Consider the following 17286-nt stretch of genomic DNA (forward strand, 5'->3'; position numbering starts at 1 on the left):
CACCTCGTTTGAACTCCAATATAGTATCGTTTTCAATTATTATTATTATTATTATTATTATTATTATTATTTAACATTTTATAGTTTTTTTTGTCTGTTTAAAAATGATTTTGAATATTTTCTTTACCTGTTTGAAACCAAATACAAATGGTTATAAGAACTTTTAATGTTATTATTTCTCTTTATTAAATGTTTTAATTTCATTTTTCACCATGTATACCAAACGCCTCCTCGTGCATGTTTAAAGTATCTTAACAGGAAAAATGCCTTTTGAGTATTTTCACCTCAATCGTTCATCGCCACTACTCTTTCCTTAATCGCAACACCATAATGGATGTCACCTCCACGATCAATTAGATGACATCAATATTATGCAAGACAACTCTCCTAAGTGTCATTTAGATGAATTTTGTACTATTGTGATGTACTTGCATAATATTGATGTCATTCTTGATGAGGAGGACTTGGTTATTTGTTATTGTGTTCTCTACCACCTTTATACAAAAAAAATTTGTGAAACTTTGCTCTATGGTAGGGAGAATCTTAATAGTGATGATTAAAAAATGCTTCAATTCAAAAAAGACCTAATAAAGAAACAATTGAATCCTAAATCTTGTGGGTCTAGTGATGGCTTGTTTATAAGGTGTAGCGTGAGTGATAATAACTTTAATAATGGTGCCAAGAATAGAATTAGGTCTAAGTTCAAGAGCCAAACAGTAGGAAACATATGTCATTATCGTAAGTCGAAAGAGCACATAAAGAAAGATTGTTGAAAATAGAAGATGATGCATATAGAGTAGTTTTAAGGACTCTTTATCCGGTAAGAAAAGCTATATGAATGATAGTGATGATGGTAGTGCTTTACAGGCTACTCATGTGTACAAGGGGATAAATGAATAGATTTTTTTATTTTGGTTGTTCTTTTAATTTCACATGAATCCTAGTAGAGATTTCTTTTCTACTTATGAAAAGGAGGATGGTGGAATTCGACCTTGGGTAATGATGATACATGCAATGTTGTTAGTATTGGTAATGTTCTTATCAAGATGCATGATGGCATGATTAATACTTTGTGTGATGTGAGACATAGTTCAGGGTTAAAAAATAACCTCATCTCTCTAGGTACAGTGTAGATGTTATTGTGAAATTTATGTAATGAAAATCTGAAAAGACTCGCTGATTTTGATAAGAGGCAGCATTGTTAGTAGAATGTATGTGCTACAAGGTTCCATGATTACTGTAATGGCTAATGATTCACCTCTATAATTGTAACATCCGTCTTTTTTTTTTAAAAAAATAAAATAAAAAATATAATAATAATAATAATAATAATAATAATAATAATAATAATAATAATAATAATATAGTAATGATAATTCTATAAAAAAAACAAATTTTGGAAACTTTAAAAAAAAAAAATAACTCCCCATTAACAAATAACTTCTCACTTCTCCCTCTAAATCTTGTAACTAACCTCACTTACCTACTATAAATTAAACTAATATTGGGTCATTTCATTTGAATTGATGGAATTGGCCCAATTCCATTGTTTGGCTAAGCTGAAAAATTGAAATTGGAATTGGTCCAATTCCAACACAATTCCAACCCAAGTAAAAAACAAACTCTTCATTTCCAACCCATACCTTCCCTAATTTCAATTTCTATTCAGTCCAAATATTTTTTATTTTTTTTTATATTAAATATATATTAAAATTGCTTATCTTGGAAAATATTTTGACACTTTGGCTATTATGTAAATTTTTCATATTTTTTTTGCTTTTCATTTCAATTTTTTTTTTAAAAAAAGGTTCAAAATGGGCCCATTTAAGCATTTGGGTCGACTAGTCTAAAAAACTACAAATTTTCAGTGAATGGGATAATGAATTGGACTTCATGATCACCAACAAGAATCAGCCATAAATCCCTTGGGAGTAAGAAAATTTGAAAAAAATAAGATTATTTAACAAATTTATTCCAAAAATAAGCTCTGTGAAAACTTTATTCCCAAAGTAAGCGTTTGTACATCCAAACTTAGGCTTGGTGTAATGTCACTGTTACTAACAGTGAAATAAAAAAAAATTATTAAAGTCTCAAGTCGCTGTTAGTAACAGCGACTTTAAGGTTGACTGGTCAACTCCTTAATCTCGTAGGTTGGAATGAAGAAGTAACTGAAATGACGAAGAAGAAACTTAAAACGCATTAAGTCGCTGTTAGTAATAGCGACTTGAGGCTTTACTAATTTTTTTAATTTTTTTTCAAACTTTTTTTTTTAAATTCGCTGTTAGTAACAGTGACATTACACCAAGCCTAGGTTTGGATGTACGTACGCTTATTTTGGAAATAAAGTTTTCATGAAGCTTGTTTTTGGAATAAAGTTGTTAAATAATCTTTTTTTTTTTCAAATTTTCTGGGAGTAATAAGGTTTTAGAGGAGTAATAGCCAGTTACCATTTACTTCACAAATTTTTGTGATAGACGGTCTCTCTGATAGATGCATTAAATATATGGGCTAAATAACCCAACTAATACAAATTAAAGTAAAAATAAAAATGTGAACTTCTTGTTTTGAGGTCGCTTCTTTGAAAAACGGTCTCTTATAAGAGTAGTTGTTTACTCTGGTAAAGCAACTACTTTTGCTTAACAGGTAGCAATGGGCCCGTTTGATCAACGGTAATAATTAGCACAAATTTTTGTAAGAGACGGTCTCTTTGAGAGACCATCTCTAATTGGGCCAACCCATTATATATTTTTTAAAATATTGTAAATAGGCATTAAGAATAATGTAAGTAAACATTTAAGATATTAAAAGTAGGCATTAAGGATATAGTAAGTAAGCATTAAGAATAATGTAACTAGACATTAATTTTTAATGGGCTGAGCTTAAAATATGTCTCTCAAAGAGACGGTCTCTCAAGAGACTAACTGAATAATTAGTGGCAATGGATATAATTTTGTAGTGTAAATTTTCATGATATGTATCATGTCATTCCCATGATAATAAACGTTTAATCATTAAAAATTTAAATTTAATATTTTTGGTTGAATGTAATCACAAGGTCATCCAAACAATGCTATAGAATTTAAATTTGGGAATTCAATTCCAACATTTTCCAAACAACTATGTGGATTTGAAATATAGTAATTCAATTCTTCGATTTCCAAACGAGATTGAGGAATTGGAATTGGAATTTAAATCCATAATTTCAATTTCTTGAATTGAATTACAAAAATTCAAATGAAATTCGTGTTTCCAAACGCTATCTAGAAATTAAAATTATGGATTTAAATTCCAATTCCAATTCCAATTCCTCAATCTCGTTTGGAAATCGAAGAATTGAATTCCTATATTTCAAATCCACATAGTTGTTTGGAAAATATTGGAATTGAATTCCCAAATTTAAATTCTATAGCATTGTTTGGATAACCTTGTAATTACATTCAATTAAATATTAGCAAATAAAATGTATTATGATATTACAATAATCTGAAATTGTCACATTAAAAGTTATCTTAACATAGAATATCAAAAGTGTAACTTACAAACTACTCGTCAAGGTATAAGAGTATCCAGTCGAGTTTCTCATCCTTCGGTAGTTCTTTCAACATCAGAACTCGTCGGGATTACCATTCATAAACTTCTTTACTGCTCGCATAGTCTGAATCCTAGAAATGCCAAGCACTTGAGAAACAACAGCGTGAATCTCTTGACAAGTGAGTTTCGGAGCGTTTTTAATCTTGCTTTGCACGTACTCTCTAAATGACTCGACAAAACTATTTACCGCATCAGCTACACTATCCTTTTTCTGCTTGCGAGAGCTTGAATTAGTTGGATCCTTAGAAGAGCTTGTTCGTTCACACATCGTCTCCCCCTCTATGGCATCCGCTGCCTCCTCGTGTTGTTCTGCACCATCCTCGACGGCTCTATCCGCACCAAATAAAGTGCAAATATCTTCCCAATTTTCTATGCACTTGTTGCGATAAGGGGCAGCATTTTTGTTTACCTACTCGATCACAATCCCAATTTAGCAAACGAAGAAGCAAATAAGCAATATTAACACAATTTAGGAAACAATAATATTGGTACAGGAAGCACATTTGAGCAGATCAGATTCTTAAAGAACCAAGAATATGCAACTGGAAACAACTCAGAGTACAACTGTTATTTGGAGAAAGCCATCTATATATCATTTAAACTGAAACAACTCAGAATAAAAGGAAGCCATCTATAAATTATATACTCTCGTTAATCAACTGCACTGAGCAATAAGCAGTCTCGACTAAAAAAGTCCCTGTATAAAATCCTTAGCTTATCGAACAATGATTCACTAAAATATACACAAGATTAGATAATTTATGAAATATAATCTCCAAAGTTGAGACACTATACCAGTATATAGCTAGAGTTCAATTTCTACTTCCACATTCTGGTGTAAGCAAAGATATTAATACATAAGCATCTGCAATGGAAAGTCTGGTCAACCTGAACACAGACATCACAGTAAGGATGAAGGGTAGCTTGTGATGATAAATTCTCAGAACCAAATGAATGGTAGTTAAACTCTCAGATTATATGAGATATGCACATTGGACATTCAAAATGAGGAATAAACTCTTAGATTGTATGAGATATACACATTCATGTGTGCTTCTTTTCCTGATAAACCTTGCTCCTCTTCTATAGGTGCACAGAACTCAGTTGTTTCATTAGACTTAGGGGCACAGACATCAAAAACAACTTAACAACAAACTTCAACAACACAAAAAAAAAATCCAAGCAGTAATCTATACTAATGGTGATCGTTGACAGGCATACTATAGGATACACCATAATTCCCACACAGATTACATGTACATGATGAAATGCAATAAAGATGAAGAGTTTAGTGAGGGAAAACTTGTTCCATATGGCAATATTGAGTTAAGCCCTGCTGCTGGTGTCTTAAACTATGGTCAAGTAAGTCAGATAGTTTAATTTTATGCAAAATGCTAATATCATAATCTCTTGGATATGAGTTTCTCATCAGAGACTTGGTCAATTATGCATGTCCTGCAATTAGTATTAAAGATAAGAGTAGAAGTTGTGTCTTATTATGGCTTGCTGAAAATTAACTAAGACGACAGCAAAAGACAAGTACATGCGTAATCTAGGGATTAGTCCTGTTGTATAGATTCTGTGTGATACATACTGTCTTTTACTTCAAGATGTAACATATTTTAACTCATAGGCAGGGCAGAGGCAGTAATCTATACTCAATACAGTTCATGTTACTCTGCTCCTAAACTTACTAATCTATACTAGTCAATGAAATATACGAGTAGAAACTCAGCCATGCATACCTTAATATATTCTGTCCATTGAGGTAGATCTTCCATTGTGATTACGATCAATTTTTTTTTCATCATCCGACTTAAATTTTGTATAAGTCTTGATGTCCGTGATGCAGCCATAGTGCTTCTTCCAAGACTTAGTTCGGTTTCTCACATGATCCGCATTAAGTGCAATGCCTAACTCTCTCTTTAATTCATCAACAACATCTTGGTAAGCTTGAGGCTTAAAGTCTCCATCTCCTTTTTCCTTGTTGTTGATTTGTTCTAACAAAACTCGAGTAAGAATGTCATCCATCTGCATATTCCAAGACACATAGCTTCTTTTATTGCTCATTACCTACCAAAAACAAAACAACACATTTAGAAGGTTTCATTATCTAAAATCAATCATAAGTGTTGGCATATGAATACAAAACATTGTACTAAATTCACATTCACACACCTACACTACTAGAGAATAAAAACAACCATAATCAAGATGCCCCCCTTCGAGCTTGGTATTCTCGGAACATTTTTTGTGACATTTCATCTCTTAAGTTGTTCCATTGAGGTGAGGCTTGTGCCGTTAAAGTGAAATCCTCCTCTTCATCCTCTATTGTATCAAAAGATTCTACATTTGATAAATCATCGTCCATCTCATTTAACAAATTCTCCTCATCCAAATTTTCTTCTCTAACAAAATTATGGAGAACAAAGCATGCATTTATGATTCGTACTTGTGTTTGCTTATCATAAAAGCTACTTTTCCTCAATATAGCCCACCTCTTTTTCAATAACCCAAAGGCTCTTTCAATAGTATTACGTGCGGATGAATGACGCAAGTTGAACAATTCTTTGTAGTTTGTAGCAGCACTTCCTTTCCACAAGTTTAAATGGCAACGTGTACCTTTATATGGAGCCAAGAAGCCTTGTGCATTAGAATATCCCAAATCAACAAGAAAATATTTATCTGTGACAATAAAAAAAAATTATATAAGAAAGTAAAATTATAAAGAATTATAATTTCAAGCTACTTGAGGTTTTGCTTACTCCTAGGAACTTTGAGACCATTAGGTCTTCGGAGCGCGTCTCCTAAAATGCGAGGATCAGAAGCCGATCCCTCCCAGCCAGGCAAAACATAATTGAACCGAAGACTTGGATAACATGTAGCTAGTACATTGGTAGTAATATCTCCTTTCCTATCTCTATATCTACGTCGATCTTCGACGGGAACTGTCATCTTAATAAGTGTCCCATCAAGTGCCCCAAGTGCCCCCTCAAACCACTTCCACTTGTTGTCTCCATCATAAGTCACATTGAAATCTACTTGCTTGATATAATACTTGCCTATTTTCATCACAGCTTTGAGCACGGTATGGAATTGACGGCTTACCGTTTCTCCCAAACGAGTGAACACGACACCAATGGTTCTATTCTCCAGATCATGGGCAAGAGTATGTAGAAAAAAAGCAACAATTTCAATTACGGTCACATTCCTAGTAGTAACTAGGTCTCCTCTAGTAACAAAAACCTCGCATAACTTATCAAAACATCTCTGATCCATACGTAACTGCTCTTTACAAATCCTATCATTCATGAGGGAATCCAACCAATATGCTCTTTTAATTGCACGTTCATGTTCGTTCCAAGGTACTTCTTTATTCTGAAACCTATCAAACCATGCTCCCACTACAACCATAATAAAGCCACTAACTATTGCAATTAGTTCCATTTCATCTTCATCGCTATCACTATTGTCATCTCTAGTTCGATTTCTAACAACAGAAACTTGTCGATCATGAGACATGGTATAATGAGACATAATATAACCAATGTTTAATTAATTAATAACATCGTAACATTAATAAATAAAAGCTTGTAGATGCAAATTAATAACTAAAACACAAGTATATTTTAGAGCCCAAAAAATAGAGTGAAGTGCAATTGACAGACCAAGGCAGATCAGAGGACCAAGATAGAGTAGAACAATTAAGAAATCAAATTTAAAATCCTTGCTTGGATAAAAGTATAGCAAGTTGCGACACTGACATGCTCATACAACCAAAGAACTACAACATGCTCAACTAAAGAACTACAACATGCTCAACCACTATCAAAAACGTCAAGTTCCGAACTCCATTATTCAAATACTATTTTTATTGAAACCCTTAATAAATTATAAAGTTTATGCTCAACATCTGATTGTTTTTGCAGGAAGCGATTTTAATAGCTTATGTAGACTTTTTGGTATTTGTGAGATGATTTCTAGGGCAGAATATCAGATCTCACAAAAATAAGTGCATTAGAAAATCAGATCTCACAAAAATAAACTAGCTAATAATACCTAAATCCACAATATTTTACAAATTGCAAGTATAATCACAACGAATCAGAATGAAGAATTAGCGAATGAAGCGGATCAAACTTACTCGAAGATGGAAGTAGCAGCAATGATGTCGAAGATGGGAGCATCAATGATGTCGATGGGAGCAGCAATGATGTCGAAGAAGAGGGCAACAAATGAATGTCGAAGATAAGGGAGGAGAGAGAAAATATTTGGGCTGAATAGGAATTGAAATTAGGGAAGGTATGTGTTGGAAATGAAGAGTTTGTTTTTTACTTGGGTTGGAATTGTGTTGGAATTGGGCCAATTCCAATTTCAATTTTTCAGCTTAGCCAAACAATGGAATTGGGCCAATTTCATCAATTCAAATGAAATGGCTTAACCCAAACATACCCTTAATTCATTCATATTATTACTTACACTTCCTTTTTCTCCTACAAACTACTTCCTCCATCTCCCAATTGCTTAAAATTCAGTCAAGAAAACGCAAGATTTCGATACTAAAAGTATGAATTTCATCATTTTGTTAGAGATTTTTATATCCAAAACCTAGAAATTTATGCTAATTGAAAAACATCCATCTTTTATTTGATAAAAAAAAAAATTCTGACCTTAGTTTTTCGGCAATACGGCGGTCACCGAGATACCACCGGCGTGCGACGGCGGCCACCGGAGCCACCGCCGGCCGGCACCTTCTCCTTCTTCCTTCTCCCTTTCTCCTTCTCTCTCTTCTTTCCCTCACTTCTTCTCATTTCGGGGATTGGGGCTGTGTAACCCAATTCTATTTTTTTTTTTTCTTTTCTTTTTTTTTTATAAATCCTATTTAATTATTATTTAAACTTTTTCTTTTTCTTTTAAAATCATTACTTCTACTCTTTAAAATTTTAAGTACATTTTGAAATTTTTTTTTTTAAAAAAAAATTATGTGTATATAACGAGAATCTTTTAACTTATTTATTTTGAAAGGGTTGATCGGGGTATTAAATTGAGATATATTATTTTCTCGTGTAGATAGCGGATTCGTAGACAGAGATTATTAGGAGCGTACGTTGTCTAGGATCGCGTGACAAGGTAATTCTCAATGTCCATCTAATTAGGTTTTATCCTGTTAGTATTATGTGCTAAGTGATAATTAATGTGTTTAAATAGGATCCATGATTTTATATGACATTATTTTATATGATGTTATGTTTTATATATTCTCAAATTATATTTTACTATTATTTTTGTCAAACTTGAATTTATAATTACTATTTTGATAAAATTTATATTAATAACGAAATTAGATATGGTTTAATTTGAAAGAGACACTACTAAATTAACGAGCTATTGCTACCCCAAATACTCGTAGCAATAGGTTCAATAACCATTGCAATAGGTCTATAGCAACGGTTCCATACCCGTCGCATTTGTGGCCGTAGGTATAGGTCTATTGCGACGGTTCAGCTATCTATTGCGACGGTTTCAATTTAACCGTAGCAATAGCTTCTTATAACCGTCGTTATAGATTTATTGCTACGGTCTCACTATAACCGTAGCAATAGGTTCTTATCACTGTCGCTATAGACCTATTGCGACGGTCACTTTGCAACTGTTATATTTAGTCTTTTGCGACGGTCATTGCAACCTATTGCAACCCCATGTTTTTTCCGTTCCAATGGGTCTATGGCGATGGTAATGGCTCTCTATTGCAACGCCTTGATAAAGCTATAAATTATATACATATATATATATATATATATATATATATATATATATATATATATATATATATATATATATATATATATATATATATATATATATATATATATATATATATAATTAACTTTGATATAATTCATCAACTCTAATACAAAATAAAGCACCAACTCTAATTAGTTCAATTAGTGGTTTTGATACATGCAACACTGCAAAAGGACTTCATCATCAACAAAGAACTTCAACTTTGATATAATTCCTCTTCTTCATTAGCTCCATCAAGTGCCTACATGAAAGGTTATGTAAAGTTAATATAAAAGGTAAAACAAAGATATCGATATGACTGATAAATTACTGGTCACTTCATAATGTAGATCAAACAAGCACTTTCTGTCACACGTGTATGATATCATGTGACATGTCTGGGAAGGAATTTTGGGAGAAGGTACGTAGCACAAGAACCATTCAAGAAACCCAGCACAAAATGAATTTTCAAAAACATCTGAGGTTATTGAAGCACACATAGGTTTGCTGACATTCCAAAAACTAGAGAAGTAAACTAAAGATGTTGTTAGGCTTTATTATCAAGAGTACACAACACTCGAGAGATTGAGAATTAGATCGAATAACTTCCAGAACACAAACATCAATTTATTAATACCATATTAATCAGATAAGTCATTCAATAAGATGAGAAAATAATAGGCAAGTAGCACACTCATTATATACAGAAAACTATTTGCATCAATTACTAAGCCGTGATACTATCAACTGCTCCACTCGAAAGATCAATATTTTAACGTTTGACTAGCCAAAAATAAACCCAACAAAAACCATCTAGAACGACACATCTTGCCAACTCTCCCCTTCAACACATTCCCACATATCTCTGAAAAAATCTATTTCATATGCCTTTCATTGACAAAGCTAGAACCAGAAATCTAAAATATACAATCCACAGCTATCATTTCCCATACAAAATATTGCATGAATTTTCCAACAATAACTCTACAAGATCCAAACATGCAAACTGATGACGATTCACTAAATTTAATGGTAGTAAAATGGGAAGAAGAAAATAACGTACTAATCGATTGGTAGAGTGCGCTCCAACAGAAGATTGTCCATTTGACTCAGTAGGTGGAGTTGTAGTATTACTTCCTATTTTTGATAGATCTGGAAGCACAATATTGACCTCGGGATTGACTTCAAGTAGTTTCTGTAGTTGGGGATTAGCTTGAAGTACTTGATCCATAACTTGTGATTGCATGTTGTGTAAGAACTCGGGAGGAAATATGTAGCTCGAGTTAGTGCTCACTTTCCTTAGAGAAGTTTTTGTCACACCTTTTCCATACATTCGTACACGTCCACTATGCTCTGGTTTATTTATCACTTCACTATAAGCATCTTTGTAGTTTGAACCTTGATGTTCTTGCGACTCTATTGCTTTCATTTTCTCCTATTAACATTTTAAAACACAAGTGTACGCAAATTAAGTCAAAAATACACTGTAAAACTCGAGCCATGATATCATGGCTTTCGTACACAAATAAAAAGGGAAAATATGTACGGGAACATACAATATTTTGTTTTGCAACATCGAAGCTTGTTTTGTATGACTTTCCTGGCTTTCTTTTTCGAGAAGAGATGTAGACTTTTGCATTTGAAGGTTCTTCCTTATTTGGATCTTGTTGTTTCTATTCAAAATAATTTCATTAGTTAAGGTTATTTTGTATAAATAGATAAAAAACTGAAAAAATAATTACCAATTCTTCACGCAACATTGCGTACGATGTAGGACCCATAGTGTGAAAATCATCGGCCACTTGTCGATTAGATTTATTCTTCTTACTTTCATTCTATTGGATGCAAAAGAAAAGACAGCCATGTAATCTGTTCCACAGAACCATAATACATGACGTTTCCCACTGAAGGATTTTTATCCTTACTACTAGCAAAACTATGTGTTAACGCCGTTAAAGTTACTCCACTATTTTGTGTGGCATAATTTGCCTCTCGTTTCATAGTATAAAACCTGTAACCATTGACATAGTACCCACTATACATTTTTGCTTTAGAAGAGGGTCCTTTTGATAGCCACCTGACATGGTCTAAGACAGGTTGACCTTCATCAACCTTCAATGTGATTGCCACTTTAAACCAATCTTTGAAATCCTTGCAATGACTTTGAGCCGTATCCCATTTTCTCTTTCGATGAGTCTCTACTGTTGCTTTGTGCTGACTATGATAGAAGAATAGAAAACGTTAAACAATAAACGAGAGATAAAAAATGAATAATAAATCTTAGCTTAAAGGTTTACTAGTCATACTTAATGTATCTCTCAACTTCTTCACAATTGCAATTGAACAAGACATATTGGTGCACTTGACTCCATGTGATTTGATCGATGACAAACCCAACCTGTTTCTTCTTTGATGTTTTTCCTCTTCCCCTGATAGGATGTCCAAGCTTTGGAAGAAATTGTTGTGAAATAGAAGGCTCACTGACGTGTGCACTTGGACCTTTTGACATAATTAGATATCGAGCAACAAATCTAGCACATTCCTTGGCCAAGAAGCCTTCAGCCATTGAAGCCTCCGGACGACCCTTATTCCGAACATCTGACTTCAATTCCCGAAGATATCTCTCAATTTCATACATGCACCTTAATGCAACAGGTCCACCAAGCTTAATTTGTTCTACTAAGTGAACCGGCAAATGAACCATGACATCAAAAAAAGCTGGTGGAAAAATCCCCTCAAATTGACATAAAGTTTCAACTATCTCAGAATGAAGTTTATTAAGATCTTGAGGGTTAATTGTTTTTTTCCATATACCCTTGAAAAAATTAGAAAGCCTTATCAAAGGCGTTGCAACCTCTTTATTTAAGGTAATGCTTGCGGCAATTGGGAGCAAGTAATGCATCATAAAATGTGCATCATGACTCTTGTATCCTGTGATTTTTCGTTCATTTACTTGCACACAACGAGCAATGTTTGAGGCATAACCTTGTGGTAGCTTTGCATTTTTTATGGTTTGACAAAACAATCGTCTTTCATTGGCATTCATCCAAAACCTTGATGTTGGAACCTCTTTAGTTCCATCTTCTAACTCTTTAATCTCCAACTCAGGAACCCAACGTAGGTCTTTCTTTTCTCGGAGGTCTTTTAGGTCTTGACGAGCAGCTAAATTATCTTTTGTCTTCCCAGGAATGGCTAACAATGTCGCAACAATATTATCAAACACATTCTTTTCTATGTGCATGACGTCCAAATTATGGGGATTAGAACAATGTTTCCAATAAGGCAACTTAAAAAGTATGGACATCTTTCTCCACGGATTAGGATCATCCTCTGCTTGTTTCATCTTAGGTTGCTTTTTTCCATAATGATTTGGAAAATCACAAAGCAATTCCTCAATCTCAATTCCCGTCAAAGGCACGGGTGCAATTCGTTCATCAATTTTTCCATTGAAGTTTCTTTTATTAAAACACCACGGGTGATTAGTATCCAAAAATTTGCGATGACACATGTAGCAATACTTGTGGCTATATGGTAACCACACTGAATCAATTTCATAATGACAATATGGGCAAGCTGTTTTACCTTTTGTGCTCCAACCAGATATCATTGCATAAGCAGGAAAATCGCTAATAGTAGACGCCAAAGCTACTTGCATGTCAAACCTTGTATTTGTTGACGCATCATATGTTTCTAGGCCAAACTCTCACAAATCATTAAGATCTTTAATAAGTGGTTGCAAGTAGATATCAATATCTTTTCCAGGAGACAATGGGCCGGGAATAAGTAATGACAAAATAAGAAACTCTGACTTTGTGGCCAACCATGGAGGCAAGTTATAGTTGACATCATTGAATTAAATGGATTAAACCCATCTGTGGCTAATGCAAGCCTCACATTACGAGGATCTTGAGCAAATTTTGGACACAATTTGTCAAAGTTCTTCCAAGCTTCACCGTCCACCGGATTTTGCAAAAGTCCAAGTCCGTCTTTCCCTCGACCATTTGCATGCCATTTCATGTAATTAGCAGTTTCGGCACACATATATAACCTTTGCAACCTTTTCTTAAGTGGAAAGTATCTTAGAATTTTTGCTGGAATTTTATGTGCCTTTTCTGAGGTATATTCAGTGTGATCATTTTCCTTCGATTTCCACCTTGAGGCCCCACAAACATGACAACTTGTTGCAGTTGCATGCTCCTCCCAATATAGCATGCAGTCATTAGGGCACGCATCGATTTTTTTATAATCTAAACCTAAAACTTTCAACACTTTTTTTGCCTCATTCAACGATGTTGGCAATACAGAATCATCGGGTAGAACTTCCTTAAACAATGCTAGCAAAGCAGAAAATGCAACATTACTCAACTTATGATCACACTTGTATATATAAAGGCGAATTGTAAACGCAAGTCTAGAGAATTTTTTGCAACCAGGATATAATTCTTGTTGGCCTTCTTCTATTAGACTAAGAAACTTCTTTGCCTCATCATTTGGCCCTTCTCTCAGAGTAACGTTAAACATTTCTTGTATACCATCATTCATGTTCAATGGTTCATCATGTGCCTCTAATTCTGTTTCATCACCCATCTTCCCAAACCCAGAAAATTCATCACTTCTTGGTACAAAACCATTGCAAATGATATGATCTTTCACGTCATTCCGACCATACCCATATCGATGATAACACATACAACATGGGAAACTAATTTGATTTCCTTGGGACCTTGTAGCAAAAGCTTTTTCAATGTATTCATCCACTCCTTTTTGATAATCATAACTCCATCTAGGAAATTCCCACCACTTATCCATTTCCTAAAAGTAAGTATTATAAGATTTTATAGTAAAGGCAAAAACACTAGATCAATTAACAATTAATCAACTTGTATCAAGAAATCAGAGAACACCTTCAAACTTACAAATTGCTACCTAAACAACAAGTACTTACCCAAACTTACCCAAACAACAAGTACTTACAAATTGCTACCTTCAAACTTACCCAGAGGCCAGATATAATAACCAGGTTGGCCGTGATGTATTTCTTGTACATCCAATTTACGCCTTGGGTAAGTGCTCGATTGTGTTCAGAATTCAGGATTTTTAGACTGGTTGTTTTTTTTTAAGCTATCATGTTTTAATGAAAAGCTGTAGGCCCTGGTGGATGCAAGCAAGTAAGCATTGAATTCAGTTTTGTGTTGATCCACTGGTTTCCTTTGGAGTGAATGACTTATTGTTCATAGACTAACTACTGCATACTGATTAAGGTGAGTTTTCTATCTTTTTTGGTTTAGAAAGCTCTCTTTTCTGAATTTTAATGTATAGTTCTGTTCCAATTTAGTTTGTTCTCGAACATGAATAAAATTGTTCTCGAACTTGTATCGATACATGAATAAAATCTGTTCTAATTCTGGAAATACAACCAAACTTACAAATACAACCAAACTTACAAATGAACACTGATTCAATCAACATAACCACTGATTCAACCAAACTTACAAATTCTGGAAATGATACATGGGCAATCTAAATAACCACTGATTCAATCAAAAAAAAAATCCCGCAGTATATTAACAAAACCAACGAAATCCTCAAAGTTAGAAACAATAAAAAGATCAGGTATAACAAGATCAAGCAAAATTAAGAACTGCAATGAATGAAAACGCAAATTTTAGTACCTTTATTTTGAGGGTGTAACGGATTTAGTTGACAAGAATCCAACGAACAGCAGTAGCGATGCGAACAACCTCCAGGACGGACAAGAACAGAGCAGCAATTGATCGAATTTCAGTTTCAATTTCAGTTTCAATTGATCGAGATTCAGCAACCAACGAACACTAATCGAAATTCGCAAAGAAGAATGAAGAAATCAAATTCAGTTTCAGAGGAAATTCGCAAAGAATGAAATTCAGCAATCGATGTCGTTTCAGAGGATATCAAATTGGCAATGAGGAAATTCGCAAAAAATGAAGATTAGGGTTTTGTGATATCAAATTCAGAGGAAGTGAAGGTGCGAGTGGGAAAGTTGAATGTAAATGAAATTTTTATTTTTCATTTCCCGGCAAACATACTGCGCGTGCCCTAATATAATTTCATCAATTGAGGTCTATTGCGACGGTTTATACACAACCGTAGTAATAGGTATCCGTCCCATAGCAATAAGTGGTCTATTGCGACGGTTTAAAAATAACCATAGCAATAGGGTCCTAACTGTCGCAATAGAGTATCTATTGCTACGGTTGATAACTAACCGTCGCAATAGAGCGTCGCTCTCGTTAATGTAGTAGTGAGAAATATTTATAATATTATTATTTTGATGAAAGTTATATTATTATTTTAATAATGATTGTAAATGCGATTGAATTTGGGAGGAAAATATTATGATATTAATATTGCAATTGAATATTATTGAGATTTATTGGGAAAATTTATAATCATAAAATAAAATATATAATGTATTTTTGATTAATGTTTGTGTGCACGTGACTAATTATTAAAATATATTAAATCACGTAAAGTGTAACACGAGGGAAATGAAGCTCTTATATTTGTTGTGATCCAAGTATAAGGGTGATGAACAGGTTGTCCTGTTTGGTTAGTATAGCTACCGACAGGTATTATTATTTCTGATACTTGATACGATGTTTGGTTTTCCTTATATTTGTTGTGATCCAAGTAGAAGGGGTGTGCACACTAAGGTTCCCTGAGACTACTCTGCTGGCCTTGAATTATTTGGAGTGACGACCTCTTGATGAAGTAGGTATAGGGGTAAAGCCTCGGCCTACTAGCGTTCTCGTTCCCTCAAATTAAAAATTGATTATGTGTTTGTCATTATTAAATATCAAATTAATAAATTGATTTATGTGATATTATATATATTGTTTTCACAAATTGTTTTTCTTAAACTCAACTATATATTATTTTCCAAAATTATTTTCAACTCAAATTATGTTTTATTTTCTTAAACTATTTTCATACTTAATTGTTTTACGGGATGGAGTTGGAATTACTCAATTTTCTGATTTTGGGAGTTTTTTTTCCTTGTTTTTCTTGCATTCTTATGTTGCAGGTTATTGATTGCGTGGGAATCGTGGAGTGAGGATCACTTAAAAAAATAGTTTTTATTCGAGTCGTATTTCAGTTTAAATTTTACCTTAAGTTGTTTAAATTTTATATGGACATAGATTGCGTTTCAGTCTTTTCCTATGTTGTAAGACCCTTTGTTGGATTTAAAATTATTAAGTTATTTCTTAGTCGTTAAGCCTTACATTTATTTTATTAGAAATAGATGTGGCAGTAATACTCCCATGAGTAGGTTTTGGTTAAAGGTGTTTTCAAAAGTTCGACCTATTTTAAGGGTGTTACAATAATATCAAATTATAATGCCAAACTTTGGCATTTGAGACTTTGTCATATGAGTGAGCATGGGAAGAATGAGTAGAGTTAACAAGAAGTGCTTGCAAGAAGAGGCTTGTACATCGAATAATGATTTATATCAGTTTTGGATTTTAGATATCTGATCTGATTTACATGGGAAGAATGGATATAAGTAAGTGACTTGAAGCCATGAGACAAGAGATGAAATCTCTTAATAGGAATTAGGAATCACATTCAGTCTTCTGTGTAAGCGTCCAAGTATAAGCGGGATGTGGGGTGCAAAGGGGTTTCGTAAAGAAAGAATGATCAACAAGTGATGTTGGCCCCATCTACAAAGCTAGAGTAGTTGCAAAAGGTTACTCCCAAGTTGAAGGTATTGTCTTCTATGAGATATACTCTTTGGTGGTAAAGCCTACTTTTATTAGTGCCCTACCTTTTTTTTTGTGGTGACAGAGGACTTAGAGTTACATGAATTGGAGATGAAAACAATATTTCTCCACGGTGATTTAGACGAGGAGATCTACATGAGTTAACCCAAAG

The 17286-nt window shown here is 33.7% G+C and overlaps 2 protein-coding genes across 2 annotated transcripts; both read right to left on the minus strand.

Moving 5' to 3' along the window:
* Positions 1-5337: 5337 nt before the first annotated feature.
* LOC130818495 (uncharacterized) lies at positions 5338-7113 on the minus strand. Its single transcript, XM_057684666.1, has 3 exons — positions 6357-7113; positions 5810-6276; positions 5338-5664 (listed from the first exon to the last, which is right to left on the minus strand). Exons 1-3 carry the CDS (start codon positions 7111-7113, stop codon positions 5338-5340), a joined length of 1551 nt encoding a protein of 516 aa, XP_057540649.1.
* A 4092-nt stretch (positions 7114-11205) lies between these two features.
* On the minus strand, positions 11206-14184 carry LOC130818496 (uncharacterized). The gene is made up of 3 exons (XM_057684667.1): positions 13185-14184; positions 11682-13065; positions 11206-11593 (listed from the first exon to the last, which is right to left on the minus strand). The coding sequence occupies exons 1-3, from the start codon at positions 14182-14184 to the stop codon at positions 11206-11208; spliced, it is 2772 nt and encodes a 923-aa protein (XP_057540650.1).
* Between the last annotated feature and the right edge of the window lie 3102 nt (positions 14185-17286).

The sequence above is a fragment of the Amaranthus tricolor genome, chromosome 7 (assembly GCF_026212465.1).
Source record: "Amaranthus tricolor cultivar Red isolate AtriRed21 chromosome 7, ASM2621246v1, whole genome shotgun sequence".
In the NCBI taxonomy this organism is placed as follows: domain Eukaryota; kingdom Viridiplantae; phylum Streptophyta; class Magnoliopsida; order Caryophyllales; family Amaranthaceae; genus Amaranthus; species Amaranthus tricolor.